At 42.4% G+C, this 19,632-nt stretch overlaps 1 protein-coding gene across 1 annotated transcript in view; it reads left to right on the top strand.

Annotated features, from left to right (window-relative positions):
* The first annotated feature begins 384 nt into the window (after positions 1-384).
* ATP9A (ATPase phospholipid transporting 9A (putative)) overlaps positions 385-19,632 on the top strand; it is a 129,319-nt gene continuing 110,071 nt past the window's right edge. Inside the window, exon 1 of the mRNA XM_038749912.1 lies at positions 385-452. Coding sequence (XP_038605840.1) covers positions 385-452 — 68 coding nt within the window. The remainder of the gene's footprint in view (positions 453-19,632) is intronic.

The raw sequence follows: 19,632 nt of genomic DNA, 5'->3' as shown, positions 1-19,632 counted from the left end.
CCGGGCCGGCTTTCATTGCAGCGGATTATTTGAGCGCTGTGCTAAGCGCTTGGAAAGGACAATCCGGGCCGGGTGGGTGGGCTCTGTTTGGCAGGAGAAGGGGCGGCGGCGTTGGGGGGTGGGGGAGCGCTGGGTTTGTGGGCTGGGCGCGGTGGGAGAGGACGGGCAGCTGCAGAGGGGCAGTGCAAGGGTTGTGGGCCTCGACACCGGAGGAAAGAGAGGCCCCAGGGTTGGGCAGGGAGGAGACCCCCACCCACCCACCCACCCACCTCCTCCGGGACGCCCCCCGGACACCAGGCGATCGAGCCCCCCGGAGGGAACAGCTGCAGGAGCTGGAGACTCGGCCCCCTGCCCGGCTGCGGGAGGGGAACCGTTGCGGCCGACATGACGGATAACATCCCCCTGCAGCCTGTCAGGCAGAAGAAACGACTGGACAACCAGCACCGCGCAGGGTGAGCGCCCACACCACCGGCCCCAACCCTGGGGGGGTGGGGATGGACATCCTGATGCCATTTATTTTATTTGGTTCATATGTTTCGTTGTGTGGCTCCCCCTTCTAGGCTGTGAGCCCGCTGTGGGGTAGGGACCGTCTCTAGATGTTGCCAGCTTGGACTTCCCAAGCGCTTAGTACGGTGCTTGGCACACAGTAAGCGCTCAATACGATTGAATGAATCGAATGAATGAATGATCGTCTCTATATGTTGCCAATTTGGACTCCCAAGCGCTTAGTCCGGTGCTCTGCACACAGTAACTGCTCAATAAATACGATTGAATGAATCGAATGATCATCTCTATATGTTGCCAACTGGACTCCCCAAGCGCTTAGTACAGTGCTGTGCACACAGTAAGCGCTCAATAAATGCGATTGAATGAATGAATGATCGTCTCTATATGTTGCCAATTTGGACTCCCCAAGCGCTTAGTCCGGTGCTCTGCACACAGTAAGCGCTCAATAAATACGATTGAATGAATCGAATGATCATCTCTATATGTTGCCAACTGGACTCCCCAAGCGCCTAGTCCAGTGCTCTGCACACAGTAAGTGCCCAATAAATACGATTGAATGAATGAATGATCGTCTCTATACGTTGCCAACTTGGACTTCCCAAGCGCTTAGTCCGGTGCTCTGCACACAGTAAGCGCTCAATAAATACCATTGAATGAATGAATGATCGTCTCTATACGTTGCCAACTTGGACTTCCCAAGCGCTTAGTCCGGTGCTCTGCACACAGTAAGCGCTCAATAAATACCATTGAATGAATGAATGATCGTCTCTATATGTTGCCAACTCGGACTTCCCAAGCGCTTAGTACAGTGCTCTGCACACAGCAACAGCTCAATAAATACGATTGAATGAATCGAATGGATGAATGACCGTCTCTATATGTTGCCAACTTGGACTTCCCAAGCGCTTAGTCCAGTGCTCTGCACACAGTAAGCGCCCAGTATGTATGCGTGAATGAATGAGCCGCCTGCAAAGAAGGGGCACCTCCCCCATCCCCCCAAACCAGGTCCCCCCCTTTCCCTTTGTTCCCGGCGGGCTCCTCCCCTGGGGGGGGCCGCCCTGCCTGTTTTGTTCTCCGTCTCCCCCTTTCTAGACTGTGACCCCGTTGTTGGGTCGGGACCGTATCTATATGTTGCCGATTTGGATGTCCCAAGCGCTTAGTACAGTGTTCTGCACCCAGTAAGCGCTCAGTAAATTCGATTGAATGAATGAGTGAATGCAGGCCGAGGGAGGGGACCGGGGGGCACTGCCCATCAAGTGGGACCAAATTCGGGGGGCCCCGAAGGCGACGCCCCCTTTGCAGCCGGAGTAGGCCTCGCCTCCCAAACCGGGCTGGCGCATCGCTTCTGCATCCCGTCTCCCGGGTGAATTGCCTTTTCCCAGCGCTTAGTACAGTGCTTAGTACAGTACATGCGAGGGAATGAAAGAACGAACGATTCCGGGGGCGATTCCTCCCCCAGTTCCCGAGGCAGGTCGGATCGGCGTGGATGTGCCCAGCTTCCAGAGATAGACCTCCATAGGCAGGGAGGGATGCGGGCATAATAATAATAATAACAACAATAATAATAATAATAATAATAATGGCATTTATTAAGCGCCTACTATCAATCAATCAATCGTATTGAACGCTTACTATGTGCAGAGCACTGGACTAAGCGCTTGGGAAGTACAAGTTGGCAACATACAGAGACGGTCCCTACCCAACAGTGGGCTCACAGTCTAGAAGGGGTAGACAGAGAACAAAACCAAATATACTAACAGAATAAAATAAATAGAATAGATAGGTACAAGTAAAATAAATAAATGGAGTAATAAGTGTGTACTAACATATATACATATATACAGGTGCTGCGGGAAAGGGAAGGAGGTAAGATGGGGGGGATGGAGAGGGGGATGAGGGCACTGTTCCAAGCGCTGGGGAGGTTACAAGGTGATCAGGTTGTTCCATGGGGGGCTCACAGTCTTCATCCCCATTTGACAGATGAGGTAACTGAGGCCCAGAGAAGTGAAGTGACTTGCCCAAAGTCACCCAGCTGACAAGTGGCGGAGCCGGGATTTGAACCCATGACCTCTGACTCCAAAGCCCGGGTTCTTTCCACTGAGCCACGCTGCTTCCCTAATAATAATAATAACAATAATAACGATGATGGCATTTATTAAGCACCTTGCTTCCAGAGATAGACCTCCATAGGCAGGGAGGGATGCGGGGATAATAATAATAATAATGATGATGATGGCATTTATAAGGTGCCTACTATATGCAAAGCACTGTTCTAAGCGCTGGATGTCATAATACCGGGAGGGATGCAGGGATAATAATAATAATAATAATAATAACATTTATTAAGCACTTACTATATGCAAAGCACTGTTATAAGCGCTGGATGTCGTGATACCGGGAGGGATGCGGGGATAATAATAATAATAATAATGATGGCATTTATTAAGCACTTACTATATGCAAAGCACTGTTCTAAGCACTGGATGTCGTAATACCGGGAGGGATGCGGGGATAATAATAATAATAATAATGATGATGGCATTTATTAAGCACTTACTATATGCAAAGCACTGTTCTAAGCACTGGATGTCGTAATACCGGGAGGGATGCGGGGATAATAATAATAATAATAATAATAATAATAATAATGACATTTATTAAGCGCTTACTATATGCAAAGCACTGTTCTAAGCTCTGGATGTCATAATACGGGAGGTATACGGGGATAATAATAATAATAATAATAATGATGACATTTATTAAGCGCTTACTGTAAGCAAAGCAGTGTTCTAAGCATTGGTTGTCGTAATACAGGGAGGGATGCGGGGATAATAATAATAATAATAATAATAACAATAATAATAATAATAATGATGGCATTTATTAAGCACTTACTATATGCAAAGCACTGTTCTAAGCGTTGGGTGTCGTAATACAGGGATGGATGCGGGGATAATAATAATAATGATGGCATTTATTAAATGCATACTATATGCACAGCACTGTTCTAAGCACCGGATGTCGTAGTACATATGGTATTAAGCGTTTAGTATGTGTCAGGCACTGTAATAATAATAATGTTGGTATTTGTTACGCGCTTACTATATGCCAAGCACTCTTCTAAGCACTGGGGAGGATTCAAGGTAATCAGGGTTGTCCCACGTGGGGTTCACAGTCTTCATCCCCATTTCACAGATGAGGAAACTGAGGCACAGTGAAGTGACTTACCCAAAGTCACACAGCTGACAAGTGGCGAAGCCGGGATTAGAACCCATGACCTCTCACTCCCAAGCCTGTGCTTTTTACACTGAGCCACGCAGCTTCTCTGTACTGTGTGGACAGGTGCAAGGGGCTGTCCTGTAGACTCCCGCCCCCACACCTACCTACTACTGGCTGAGCCAAACAAATGCAGCCGGTTCCTTTTGATGACGATCTTGGCCACTCTGAGCTTCTGCTTGGAAACCGGAGACCGTAAGGAGTCCAAAGGAAGGAAGCATGCTGTCAGTCAGTTCATCGTATTTATTGAGCGCTTACCGTGTGTCCAGCATTGTACTAAAGGCTTGGGAGAGGACAATATAACCAAAAAACAGATACCTTCCCTGCCCCAACGAGTTGACAGTCTGGAGTGGGACCTCCGAGATGGAAACCTGGGGGAATTTTTGCCAGCCGGAAAATAGTAACTTGGTTTCCAAGCAAGTGGGTCATCCTGGTGAAACTTAGACAAAATTTGTTCCAAATAAGCTGCTCTTCTGCAATCTTAAAACATGATGATGATGATAAATCTCTTATGCTGAAAAGAAAATACTGAGCGCTCCCCAGGTTGGCCTTGATTTTGGATTGGTGGTCGCATTTGTAATCTGTTCGAAGTGGAGTTGTGTTGTAGCAAATGCTTTAATAAAGCCTGATGATTGCTGGCACAGACCTTTGGTGGTGGCAGTCCCCTGGCCCTTCAGAGCTTCGACCTGTACTCCAGTGCATGCAGAGTAAATCCCAAAGGCCAGCTGTAAAGCAGAAAACAAATGTTCATGTTGCCATTAAGGGCGTGGAGAGGAGTACGTGGAGTGTGTTTCCTTTCTAATATTTATGGCACTAAACATTTTGCTTTTAGCTCTTAGTTTAACTTGGTGGTAATGACTGACAGCCATTAACTTGATGAAGCATTCAACTCTGCTTTTGGTATTTGTTTTTGAGTGTATGCCCGGATATATGTGCACACATAATTATAAATATGTTTGTTTGCATAAATAATCTTACTATTAATGAACTAAATAGAGGAGCCCACTGAAAGAATAATATATCCACTCCTATTGTTAACTGTGAATATTTTTGCCAAAGCTTGTTTGACATGTCTCTGAATACAACTGGAATTCAGATTGTTCAGTTCCTCTGGTGGGAGTGCTTGGACATAATGTCAGCAGAGAGAGAAAATTCCTGAGATGTCATGATTTGAAGACTATTGGTTTTATCCACTGTTCTCCAATTTAAATATATACCAGTAATCCCGGTGCCTACCCTGGAACTGAAAGTCAGGAGACCTGGTTTCAAATTCCAGCTCTGCCACCTGCCTGCTGTGTAACCCAGGGAAAATCATTTACCCTCTCTGAGACTCAGTTCTCTCAGATGTAAAATGGGGATAAAATAGATTGTGGGACAGGAATTGTGTCCAGTCTCATGACCTTGTATCTAAGCCAGTATTCAGTGCAGAGTGAGCACTTAAAATATGCTATAATTATTATTATGTAGAGGTTTGGCCTAGCAGATTCACCCCTGTGCAATATAATCCCAGAATTCTTTTGTTTTGAGGTACCATCTCTAAATCCTGACCTTCTTTATTCTCGAGTGGGAGTATTCATACCCACAGACCATTAAACCTTTTGTCTGTGCCTTGATATATTTTAAAAAATGTTGCAGATTTTAAAAATATTACAGACCATGTAAGAGTCCTAAATCTCAAATAATAGCACATACCCAGTTTGTCAGTTCATCTTATTATCAAACAATGCATGTTAATGGGTGAGGGAAGTGAGCAGCCTTTAGGTACTGCTTTTCTGTTATTGAAATATCACTACTTCCTGATGCTAAGGAAGCTGTGATGTAAATATTCTTGAAATCATCACAATAGTGATGGTCTTGAGAAACATCTTTTGGAATGTACGTACTGGCAAACAGATTGATCCTTCCTAATTCATTTTTGCATTGATACTTTTGATAAAGTAGACTGGGAGGTTCACTGTTTGATGTCCACATATAGCTTCTTCAAGAGAATGAGGTGTTTTGGGTTTGGGGTGGGTTGGAAAAGCTCAGAGTTCCAGATTAAAAGGCTTTTTCTATTGACTAAGTTCATCATCCTCCTCATCATTAGTCTTGGCACTGAGCACTGTTCTAGAAGCTTGAGAACATAAACTAGAAGTAAAATATGACTTAAAGGGTTTACGATAGTCGTCATATCACACACATCATACATCACATTACTCGTGACAGCCATTTCCCTGTACAAGAGCCCAAGTCCCCATGTAACCTCTCTTCCTTTTCCCTCCCTCTGCAATATTCCTAATCTCTTCTGCCCCTTATTCCCTATTCTCTGGAAAAGAGGTGCAGGTCAGTCAATCGTATTTATTGAGTGCTTTCTGCATGCAGAACGCTGTCGTAAGCACTTGGGAGAGAACAGTATAACAGAATTGGTAGACGTGTTCCCCGCCCACAGTGATCTTATAGTCTAGAATGTGTTGCAGGTGCTGTGCCCCTCCTTTATTTGGACCTATCCCAGGTTTACAATGCTCTGTGTACCCACACTGGCAGATAGAGAGTTGCAAGATTCGAGATCTATCTGTCATAGTGGATACCCAGGTTGTATGGGGACTTGGACTCTTGTACAGGGAAATGGCAGGCTCAATTTCCAGCCATTTAGGTCACTGAAATATGAATCGAATGAAGCAGGGCTAGAAAACTCATCATGTAAACATTATCTTAATTTTCCATAGATTACTGTGTTGGAGGGATAAAATACAGTAAAATATGATGTGTGGGATAACTTTGTAATCAGGTATGGAAAAAAAATAGCGGTAGGGCCCTGCACCCAATTAATATCGAGTGATTTAAAACAGCTCCCTTTGAATGCACCCATCAGAGCTCCAGGTGAGTCAGATCATTTTGGATGTACTTAGAGTATCTTAGGGAAGTACTCTCAAGCCATTAGGGTATGATTTTCTGCCCTTCAGCAGTAATTTATCAAATGGTACTTTAAAGATCTAAAAGCAGCAAGTGTGTCCCAAAGGTACCTGATTTATTTTCAATAATTTACAGGGAAAGCTGCATGTAGGAAATGGGTAGAAGACTGATCCACAGAGGTAGGGAACCTATCATCGGATTCCTCTGCCCCTGAAGAATTAAAATCATTGTTACAGATATTCTATTTTTACAGCTCTTCCAAAGAACTCCAAGCCCTTTTTCGGTACCCTTATATTTGTGCCAAAATGCTTTGAAGGATAGAATAAGTAGACAACATATAATTTTTGTATGCAAATATGATGGTACCAGTGGTGGTGGGGTGGGGGTGGGGAGGGACAAGACCCATGAACTGAAGAGCCACAAACCAAAAATATATTATGTCTGAGAGCCACAAATCAATTAGTGGTATTTATTGAGCCCTTATTGGGTGCAGAGAACTGAACTAGGCACTTGGGAGAGTACAACAGGGTGGTAGATATGCTCCCTCTCCATAGTGAGCTTATAGTCTAGAAGAGGAGACAGACACTAGTATAAATAAATTACCCATTTGTGCACAAGTGTGGTGGGGCTAAGGGCAGGGTGAATGCCAAGAGCAATGATGATGCAGATTAAAGCAGAATTCCTGTACCCACAACAGTGAGCAGGTGTTTGGCTTTGAGGTGTTTGAGTGGAAGAGAGCAGGCACTTCCCGGGTTGAGAATGGGGGTGACGTCTAAGGCTGAGGCTGCACCGCTCCCTCGCCCAGGCCTGCAGAAGCACTGTTGTCCTAGCATTTCTAGCACTTCACCTCTAGCCAACTGCAAGGGAAAAAGAGTTCCTTGGGGCTCTCAAGCCACAGTTCAGCTGCCTCTGCACCAGGCAGTCAATCGTTGTTATTTACTGACTCCTTACTGTGTGCAGAGTACTGTACTAAGCACTTGGGAGAGTACAATAGTACAATAAATGGACACATTCCCTGCCCACAAGGAGCTTACAGTCTAAAGTGAAACCAAGTCAAGAAAACAGCCTGTCCCCTTGGGAGACCGATGCTGTAAAACCAACAGAGCACTGTCTTCAAACTCGTTTGAAGGCCTATAGAATCTTGTGTGACTTTGACTATTTACAGGTGCCACATTTGACTCCAGCGATTCTTTCAGTGCCACTTAGATCTTATTGTACCTTCAGTGGCAAGACAGCATCAGAAGCAATAAGGTCCTGGATTGCAGTCAATGCCCCAGCATCAAAATGCTTGCCTCATTACACCTTTAGTGGGTGGGATCACTTCCCAAGCGCTTAGTACAGTGCTCTGCACATAGTAAGCGCTCAATAAATATGATTGATTGATTGATTGGGATGTGTGAGAGGAATGATTGACAGCAGGATACCCAAGAAGCTGCTCTGTAATGTGGAAGGTCATAACAGGGAATATGGAAGGAACATCGTAAGGACTCACTGAATTCTAGTTGCAGATGAGCTGACTGACATAGCTGTGGACAGCAGACAGAGCAGGCTCATCTACAGTACTGAAAATGATACTTGTTGAGAAAATTGTCATAGGAACAGGAACAAAAATGGTGCCGGGCACTGCTGCAATTAATTGCAATTAATTAATGCATTCATTCAATCGTATTTATTGAGCACTTACTGTGTGCAGAGCACTGTACTAAGCACTTGGTAAGTACCAGTTGGCAACATATAGAGACGGTCCCTACCCAACAGCGGGCTCACAGTCTAAACAACAGGGACCATTTTTGCTGCCCAAGTTGAAGAGTTTAGGATTCTTTATTCTGGAAAGGTGAAGGATAAATGGGGATGTGATTAAAGTCTACAAATTAATGAAAGGAGTGGACGAAGGGACATGTGGACGAAGGGACATTGATTCAAACGAGCATAGTAACTTCAAGACTAACAAAAGGAAAAACTTCTTAAAATCTTGAGTTGAAGGTGGAGTCTGTTATCTCAAGTCAAAATTATGAGCAGGTTGAAGAGAGATTTGTATTGGGCAAATGCATTATTAAAGGGAAAGTTAAGGGTATTAAAGGAGAAAAATTAGAGACCTGAAGTGATGTATCTTTAACCATTTAGATCGATTGGTCGATCAGTAAATGGTATTTATCGAGCATTCACTCTGTACTGAGCATAGTAATAAGCACTTGGGAGAGTACAATACAACAGAATTAGCAGGTACATTCCCTGCCCATAATGAGCTTATAGTCTAGAGAACAACCATCACATGGTGACACTGTTGGAAACAAAGCTGAACTGGTGGGATTCATGTTCAGACTCAATGATGGCATTTGTGATTTTATGACATAGGAAAGATAGTCAGTAGTCTACTGATCTTCAGCCACCCTAACGCACCCTTTCAATCGGCGATATTAGGTGTGTGCTAACTCTATGCAGAGCATTGTGTAAATGCTTAGGAGAGTAGAATAACTTTTGGTTACATCACCTTCGAACCTGAAAACTATCCTCTTGTGTTGTTTCTAATAGTGACGTTTTTGACCATATGCAGGGGTGTGAATTTAAGATTGATGTGGCAATTGACAACCCTTCCACTCAGCCGGGTAAAAGTCTTCTTTTGCTGTGCTGCGGCATTTGGTTCTTTCAGTGTCTGTTGCTGTTTGTAAATTTGATTCATTATGTCACATGCTTCACAAATGTCTGCTCTAAGAAAGTTACTTCATTTTTGATCCCTGCAAGTCACACTTGGGCTTTCTGCTGCCACTGTTTTCCAGAAGTCCACAGCCATGATGAATCATTTGAGCTGTTCTTCATTGTTCCTTCAGACTATTTATTCCGGCCTCCTTGTTTATGATCATCCTCTGTTCAGTTCAACATTCAGGACTGCTTGTGTATCCTGCTGCCCTGCCCAATAAAGCTATGCAGTGATGAGCATTGCTTTGAAGTGGGCAGGATTAACTGCATTCCTGGACCTCATTGTTTATGATCCAGGCTTGCTATTCGATGTTGAGAAAATTGCATGGGTGATACTGAAGGAACTGCTCAAAAAGTAGGTTGTGAGATTGTTGATAGCAGCACTCAAGTGCGTCTGGGTAGCTTCAAGATGCATGGTCTCAACTGCTCTACTGATTGTAAGCATGCCCACTGATGAAATAGCATAAAAAATACCTTTCCCTCACCTGTCTTTTAGAACTATTCTGAGAGCCTTGTAATGTTAGTCTCTCAATCAGGCAGGACCGAACTAGGATGGTTGCGATAAAGAACGCTACTCGACGGGTGGGAAGAAGAATGACACACAGTCCTTCACCTGGTTTTGGCATGGCAATTGGATGGTGTACTCATCAATCACTCCATCAGTTGATGATATTTATTAGCAACACTGCCCCACCCCTCACCTCCCGCCTTACGCCGGGAAGCAGCGTGGCCTAGTGGGGACTGCCCGGCCTAGAAGTCAGAACGACCTGGGTTCTAATCCCGGTTCTGCCAATGGCTTGCTGTGTGACCTCAAGCAAAGTCACATAATTTATCTGTGCCTCATTTTCCTCATCCATAAAATGGGGGTAGCTATTCTAGGGCCAACTTAGACTGTGAGCCCCATGTGGGACAGAGACTGTGTCTGACCTAATTCATTTGCACCTACCCCAGCGCTTAAAGGAGTGTTTGACAGATAGTAAGCGCTTTACAAATACCATTAAAAACAAAAAAAGCTCCATACAATGTCCAGAGCACTTGGGAGAGTGCAGTGCACTCCACCACCTGTCTGCTGTGTCTGCTGCTCCTCCCCCTCCCCCTCCCCCCCACTTTACCTCCTTCCCCTCCCCACAGCACCTGTATATATGTATATATGTTTGTACATATTTATTACTCATTTATTTATTTTATTTGTACATATTTATTCTATTTATTTTATTTTGTTAATACGTTTTGTTTTGTTCTCTGTCTCCCCTTCTAGACTGTGAGCCCACTGTTGGGTAGGGACCATCTCTATTTGTTGCCAACTTGTACTTCCCAAGCACTTAGTACAGTGCTCTGCACTCAGTAAGCGCTCAATAAATACGATTGAATGAATGAATGCTGTGTGACCTTGGACAAGTCACTTCACTTTTCTGTGCCTCAGTTCCCTCATCTGTAAAATGGGGATTAAGACTGTGAGCCCCATGTGGGACAACCTGATCACCTTGTATTCCCCCAGCACTTAGAACAGTGCTTTGCACATAGTAAGCACTTAACAAATGCCATTATTGTTATTATTATTATTATTATTCTCTCTGCCCTCTAGAAGTTTATAATCCAGTGGGTCATTTCCACTTCTAAGTAAGTCTAACCTTGCAGAAATTGTCATGACACTTCTATATGGAAGGAGTTTTTATTATCTGAAACAGTCACACTATTACTGTTTTCTGATTGATGTTTTGAAATTACTAAGAATTCTTTGGGAACTGAACAGAATGACGCAGTCCTTCAGGTGGTTTTGGCATGGCAATTGGATAGTGTATTCATCAGTCAATCAGTCAGTAATATTTATTAGCAACACCGCCCCACCCTCTCACCCTCTGTCTTGCCCCGGGAAGCAGCGTGACCTAGTGGAGAGAGCTCGGGCCTGGGTTCTAATTCCGGCTCTGCCAATTCCTTGCTGTGTGACCTTGGGCAAGTCACCTGATTTCTCTGTGCCTCGGTTACCTCATCTGTAAAATGGGAATTGTGACTGTGAGCCCCAAGTTGGACAGGGACTGTGTCCAACACAATTTGCTTGTATCCACCCAAGTGCTTAACAAATACCGCAGTTATTATAATTATTGAATAGCTCTTTGCTCTGTAGGTAATCCAGCCATACCAACACAGGTTTTCCTGAAGGCTCTGGTGGTCACTGGGTATTGGAAGCCTGGAGCAGATTCTCAGACTAATGTTCACCTGCTCCCACTCTTCATGGGACATGTGTGACCCCCACCTTTACATGTGCTCATTTTCTCTTTTCCCTTAGGAGAGAGCAGTAACCAGGCTTTGCAGGGTAGGGAGGCCTCTTCAATCATCATGATCAGCTTCCTTTATAGCTGGGGTTGGGGAAAGAGGGGAGGTTTGCTGTTGGTGGGGAATAGTTTACCCAATTGTTCAAGTCACCATTACCCATCATTTTTTTCTGTCTTTGAAGCAGAATTAAAACTTCCAAGCCTCCACATCATTGAGAGTGTGCCCTCATGCATAGAATGTGTTCTGTATTCTTAGGATGAAAAGGTGACTCAAAGTACTGTATAGCAGTGCTGGGCTTTCGTTGAGACAAGTAAAGTTTCCTAAGATGATACCAATAGTCCTGGACATATTCTTTATCATAATTTACCAAGGAAAATTGAACAGTCTGCATCTATTTTAGGAAAGCGGGAAAATTAAATGTGATCCAACATTCCTGAATACTTAAGATTGGTTTAAATTTTGTGTGTATAGTCAGTAACATATGGAATACTTCTAAATCTTCTGACATAAGGGAGAAAATAAGGTCAGGAGGATGGAGGTGTTGAAAAATTCCATTTCTCTAGGGTTAACTATTAGTTTTCATAACAAAAAGCTCTTTAGGGCTCTCTATACACATGCAAGTGATGAAGGTCAAAATTGCTAATCCTGGCATTATAACCCGTATTTTAAGCATGTCTTTGGAAAGAAGCATCAGTGCTCTCAGCTTTTCTTTGGAAAAAGAAAATGAATGGCATTTGAATTTTAAAAAGCCCACTCTGTTTTCAGTTAGTCTGTTAATATGTACCACATGTAGTTTTTCATATTGCCTACTAATGTAACAAGATGACTATTTTTCTGTTTAGTCTGAAAATAAACTTAAATTTTAAAAATATTTTTATATGTATTCTGGGGTTATATCAAGTGAATGTGAGAATAAAAGTGGACTTTATTCTCATCAGTGAATGTGAGAATAAAAATGGACTTCAAAATGGTAGAAAGGTGATATAGGTCTATCTGTCACTGGTGGTTTTCAGCCGCTGGTCATCTTGTCTTCCTATTAAATTGTTATCTTGTACTCTCCCAAGCACTTAGTACAGTGCCTTGCGCAGTAAGCGCTCAAAAAAAACGCAACTACTACTACTACTACTACTACTAATAATAATAATTTTCTGTCACTGAGGGCAGACATCATATTTTACACTTCTGAATGTTCTCCAAGCACGTGTCCTTGTGTTCTATTCACTTGTGATGAAAGCAAACCCAAATTGCATTGGCTTTTGCTAAAATCATCCCTGAAAGCATAATTTAAAGATATTTCTCTTATCAAACTTTAAACTGATTTTTTAGTACCTTTCAGTATATTTAAATATGTGTGTGTGTTTCCTACAGGGAAATGAGTGATCTTACTTACAATTGTGATCATGAAATACCATACAAATTAATGATTAATTTTTTTTGTTGGTGAGAGTAGGAAGTATAGAAAGGTAGGTATAACTTCAACTTTTACAGTAATTAAAAGCTGACAGCATTTCTGCAAAGAAAGGTTGTCATGATTTGAACCTTAGCAGAAATAGAAAGCCAACAGTTCTTCCCCAGATAGTTAATGTTTTAGCAATATTAATAGAGGACCAGTTTCCCTGTTTCGGGTAATAAAATCCTAGAAATGACTGCCCTTAGTAGAGGAGGAAGTCGAAATAGAAAGAGGTACTTTTTAGAAAGAGGATCTAGAAAATTTTCATAGGCCAAATGTTTACTGTTCCTAAGAGAGCAACTTGTTGCCCTTTTAAATTATAGTCTTCCTTCAAAAACTGGTCAGACAAGAAATACTTGTTGGTCTATTGTTCCAAAGCATGAGTTTAGTATAATGAAGCCAGGAATTATCTGCCTAAAAAAAATCACTAGGCAGACAGACATTTGAAAGAAATTATCCATAGAAGTTGTATAGCAGGGTGAGTTCGAACTTCTATAAAATCTTTTTTTTCAGCTTGTAGCTTCTTGGCATTCCCTCGTCGCTGCTGATCCCATTGTTTACAATGAAGAATTCTGTATACATATATATGTGAATTCATACTTTTATATTAAGTTACTTTGCTTAGGTTGAATCTAAAACCCCCACTTAGTGTTTTCTCCTGTCAGTGAGTTTATAGGAGTTGTATAATTGAATCAATATTGTTGCTATTTCAAGTCCATTGTAACTTGAATTTTATTAGTGGGTTCCCACCTTGGGATTGTTTCTATTAAAGAAACCGAAAATTCATTTCTTTCCTTAGGTGTGCAGAAAAAATGTAATGTGTTGCAATTCAACTTGTTAGTGAGCCTCCATTTTAGTTTGGGGAGGGTGGGAGGGATTTTGAGAATAACTCTTGATATAGGAGGAATTCATTCCCTTTTAAGTAATATGAGAAGAGCAAGCAGTGTTTTTTTTGTTTTTATTCTCCTGGTATTTTCCTGTTCTAACAAACTGCCCTTTGCAAACTCCGGTGGCTTAAAGTCAGTCTCAGTCCCCGAAAGCAGAAAATCTCCCAATGGTTGTCTGTGTTTCAGCAATGGAACTCCTATTTCTCAGTTCCATTTTGAGTCCTCAAAGGTTGCCAGATGTCCCAATTTTTATGTTATATAAATATCTTTAACAGATAAGTTATTTCTTTTTCCAAAAATGGGTAGGTACAAGTTCCCCTTCTCCAACATCTTTGTCGGGAAAGGCTCCTCAAGGCCTTGGTGCAAGAAGCCAAATCTACTCCTCACATAGATAGGAAAATAACATTAATCATATACTTTTGGTAGCATCCTGACCACATGCAAATTTCGCAGATCAAATCAGCCTGCTCTTCATCCATGCTTTCATTTGAAATATTTTCTTTTCTAGACTTTAGAAATGCTTTGGGGAATTTGTACTTCCCAAGAACTTGTACTTCCCAAGCACTTAGTACAGTGCTCTGCACACAGTAAGTTCTCAATAAATACGATTGAAGAAGAAGAATAGACTGATGAGGAGTTTAACCTGAAATTCAAGGAAAGTCTAGTGAAATCAATCAATCTTATTTATTGCTCTGCCCATAGCAAGTACTCAATAAATGCCATTGATTGATTGAACACTTGCTGTGTGTAGAGCATTGTATTAAGCGCTCAGGAGAGTACAATATTATAGAGTTGGTAGACATGTTCCCTGCCCACAAAGGTCTTACAGTCTAAAGGACTGTTTCCTTCAAAAATGTTCAGATTGTGTATCTCCACTTCTCAAGAAACTCAGTGGTTGCCCATCCATCTCCACGTCCAACAGAAACTCCTCACCATTGGCTTTAAAGCATTTAATCACCTTGCCCCCTCCTACCTCACCTTGTTACTCTCCTACTACAACCCAGCCCGCACACTTTGTTCCTCTAATACTAACCTTCTCACTGTACCTCAATCTCGTCTATCTCACTGCCAACCTTTCTCCCACATCCCACCTCTGGCCTGGAATGCCCTCCCTCCTCATTTCAGATAGATAATTGCTCTCCCCCACTTCAAAGCCTTATTGAAGGCACGTCTCCTCCAAGAAGCTTTCCCTGACTAAGCCCTCTTCTCTTCTCCTACTCCCTTCTGCGTCGCCCTGACTTGCTCCCTTCATTCATCCTCATTCATTCAATTCAATCGCATTTATTGAGCGCTTGCCGTGTGCAGCACATATGTAAATATCTATTTATATCTGTAATTTATTTATGTATATTAATGTCTGTCTCCCCCTCTACACTGTGAGCACGTTGTGGGCAAGGAATGTGTTTGTTGTTATATTGCACTCTCCAAGCACTTAGTACAGTGCTTTGCACACATTAAGCGCTCAATAAATGCAATTGAACGATGAGAGAAGTGTACAGTCTACAGACTAGTGAATGTGAAATGATTTCTATTCAAAGACTCTTCAGGTAAGGAATGCCTTTAGTGAATGAAACATCCTATAAAATGCATTCTTATAATTCTTCTAAGTTCTGTAGTTCAGAGCGTGGAACAGAAGCAGCAGAACAGAGCGGTTGATTCAGGCTCCTAATAGTTTAACTCTTTAAATAAGTTATTTGTTTGGAGAAACCTGCAGCGAATGCTTTGCTTCTTAGTGAAGCCACATAGCATGGTCTTAAGAATGAATAGATTAGACAGAAAAAGTGGGCAGCGCAAAAAACAAATTCCTAGCTGTCTCGGAACACCTAAGAACGGAGAAATTTGAAACCAACTGTGGAGGAACCTCAGAACACTGCAGTACTCCTAAATGTAGCAGAAGAAGATTTTTTTATGGTATTTGTTAAGCGCTTACTGTGTGTCAAACACTGGTCTAAGCTCTGGCGTAGATACAGGTGAATTAGGTTGGACAAAGTCCCTGTCCCGCTTGGGGCTCACAGTCTAAGTAGGAGGGAGCAAAGTTGCCTTAGTGGAAAGCACATATGAGCCTAAGAGTCAGAGGGTGGGTTCTAATTCTGGCTTTGACCATTGCCTACTTTGTGACTTTGGGAAAGTCATTTAAACTTCTGTATGCCTCAGTTTTGACATCTGTAAAATGGAGATTCAGTACCACTCTGTTCTCCCTTCTACTTAAACTGTGAGCCCAGTGTGGGACAGGGATGGTGTCAGACCTGATTACCTTGTCTCTAAGCCAGTGGGTAATGCACTGTTTGGCACATCATAAGCACTTAATGATGATGATTATTATTAATAGTAATAATAATACTGAGACCCAAGAAAGAACTTGATTCAATCAGTTGCATTTGTTGAGCACTTACTATGTGCACGGCACTGTACTAAGGGCTTGGAGAGTACAATAAGCAGAACTGATAGACATGTTCCCAGCCCACAGTGAACTTAAAGTCTAGAGATTCATGTCTATAGGTTGTGGACGCAAATTATTGCCCGTCAAATCCCACAAAAGGATTACGGGACACTCCTTGAAGCTGGATGGTGGCAACCTGGAAACAAATGAAAGGAAGCACTTCTTCACGTAGCAGGTGGTAAGCATATGGAATGTGTTACCACAGGAAGTTGTGCAGGCTGAAAATGTCAGCAGGGTCAACAGGGGTTTGGATAAATTAAAGGATGAGCAGCCTATAATGGGCTACTAGAAGGAAAATTAAGAGGGCCAAGGGGATAAGTTAGGGATCTTAGTACACCCATAACTGATTAGGCCAAGGCTTCATCCAGGCCAGTATCCTGTGCCTACCATCTGACAACAGACTATCTGGGGGATCGTGTGAGAGTTGCCAGCCATCCCAGCTAATGGGATTTCTCTGTTATGATGTGGAACGTAATGCCTAAATGTATATTGGTCTTTTCGGCCACACCCACAAACACTGATTCAAAATCTCACTGTCCGAAGCATTGTCTCGAATCCTAAAGCTATCTCTCTGGTGCATTGTAATGGTGAGACTTTGCCTATGTGTGAATTAAGGCTCATGGGCAAGAGCCTAACTCTTCTGCAGTACAGTCAAGTAAGATTCACTTTATGTTATATTCAATTCAGCTACTGGTGTTGTTTTCAGTTTTGCCTGTTTGCAGAGTGTCCCCTTTAGATCCCACACTCCTTTCATTGCTACCAACTAAATCGAAATGAGTATATCCACGCAGGCAGTTAAGGACTTTTCCAGATGCAGGCATGTTATGGGATTGACTCTGACCACAACTTTGACAACTTTGTGTCTTTAACGTTGTCACTCATTTTTATTTTTTGATCCATCTCAAATTCTGGTTTTTCCCTGTCCATAACTTCACTATTGTTCTTTATGAGTGCAACTTATAAGTGACTTTCCCAAGGTCACGCAGCAGGTAAGAGACAGAGCTGGGATGAGAACCCAGGTTCCCTGATTCCGAGGCCCAGGCTCTTTCCCCTAGGCCACACAGTAGAAGCGTCGTCATTGTCTTGGTGGTCCTAGTTAGCTTTTTCTATTTTTTCTCCAGTTTTAGTAGGTCCTTCTTAAAATGTAGTAACCAGAGTATTCCGGAGTATTCCAGGTAGGGGTGCACCATGGTTTTATATAGTGCCGAAATTCTGTCTTTTGTTTTCATTTTCTACCTTCTTTTTCGAAGATGCAGCATTTGGCTGATTTTTTTTTTTTTTTTTTTTTTTGCCCACTGCTTCCCATTGGATCGCTGATTTAGAAGATCAGCCAGCAGCTGTTCCCAAATCACTAACCTGAGTTGTTCAGAACCCACCATCAGGGAGTTGTAATCTACACTATTTTCCCAAACATTGAATATTTTGAACTTGCCCACATTGAGGTGCCTGGAAAATCAACCAGTGGTATTTTTTGAGCCCTTACTGTTAGTGGAGCACTGTACTAATTACTCGGGAGAGTGTAACAAAGTAAAATGGCATTATGAGATTCGCTCAAATTTATGAACGCTTCCTGGAGTGTATCTTCTACTTAATGACATTTCCCTGACTGGAAGGACTAAGTTCCTGTACAACACTGAGATTTCACTGCACACTCCTTCTGGATCATTTATTTGTTGTTGTATTGCACTCTCCCAAGCACTTAGTACAGTGATTTGCATGCATGAAGCATCCAGTAAATACAATTGAATGAATTAATTTATGTTCAGATGTTGAACAGCATCGGGTCTAGGACAGATTCCTGGAGGACCTCCCTATTTGCAATCCTCCGTCCTGAAAAGTGACTATTTATCCCAAACCTTTGTTTTCTATCTTTTTAGTCAGTTTTCTATCCAATGCAGAACATTCCCTGAAATCCTATTGTTGTTCCATTTCTTTCAAAAAGCCTTCCATGTGGAACCTTGTCAAAAGCCTTTTGAAAATCCAAATATATTATGTCTGCTGGTTCCCTTCTAACCTCATGCTTGTTGACCCCTTCAAAGAACTCCAGCAGATTAGTGAGGCATGATTTCCCCTTACAGAAACCATTTGTCTTTATCCCAGCAGGGCTGTATTTCTCTAAGTGCTCACTGGTCCTAAACTTAATTATCAATTCTACTAATTTGCTAGGTATAGAAGTGAGACTTACTGCTCTATAATTCCCAGGATCACCCCTGCAATGCTTTTTTATAGATGGAAGTTAAATTGGCAAGGTAACTGTCTTCCAGTACAATGGCTGTTTGTAATGATAGGTGAAACACAACTCCCAGTAGTTTTATAACTTCCTTCAAACTTGTGGCTGGAAGCCATCTGGTCCTAGTGATTTGTTTGCATCCAGTTTATCTATTTGGTCGAAACCATTTGGTGCTGTCCTCATGATTTGCTTCAGTTCCTCTAGATCCAAAAACAATTTGGATGTGGAATTTTTTTTTAACATTTTCCTCTTGGCCATCTCTTTAAACTCTCAGGGCACCTATTGCCACACAGTTGTTCAGGGAACCCATTGATTAGGAAATAAATGAACAATATTTTGTTTGCTTTGGCATCTCTTGCAAAGTAATCTTCAGATTCCTTTTTCGACTACTTATATTTGCAGCAGATCTGCCATTCTTTATGGACTTTCTTGTTCTCAGATGAGCTTTCCATTTTTGAAAGGGTGATCTTTGCCCTCTGTTAACCTCTTTTACTCTGCCAGTTTGTCATGCAAGTTTTTTGTTTGGTGGCCAGCTCGTATTCTGAGGGTCACATCTTTTCTGGGGCTCTGGGAAGTGGCGTGGCCTAGTGGAAACAGCACAGGCCTAGGAGTCAGAGGACTTGGATTCTAATCCCGGCACTGCCACTTACTTGCTCTTGTGACCTGAACAAGTCACTTACCTTCTCTGTGCTTCAGTTCCCGCAACTGCAAAATAAGGATTCAGTACCTGTGTTCCCTCCTACTTAGAATGTGAGCCCCTTGTGGGACCTGGTTATCTTGCATTTACCCCAGAGTTTAGCACAGTGCTTGGCACATAGTAAGCATTTAACAAATACCATAATTGTTAAGGTGGTGTCTTTAAAATAGTCGCTTGCCTTTTTAGCTCTCCCATTCAGCTTCTTCCTAATTAAGCTCTGCATGTTTCCATATTTTCCATTTCTAAAATTAAATATCCGTGGGGTGTGGGGGGAGTAGGAGG

Source organism: Tachyglossus aculeatus, chromosome 8, assembly GCF_015852505.1.
Source record: "Tachyglossus aculeatus isolate mTacAcu1 chromosome 8, mTacAcu1.pri, whole genome shotgun sequence".
NCBI lineage: Eukaryota > Metazoa > Chordata > Mammalia > Monotremata > Tachyglossidae > Tachyglossus > Tachyglossus aculeatus.
Note: the sequence above shows the minus strand (reverse complement) of the source record. Positions and strands in the feature narration are given on the sequence as shown.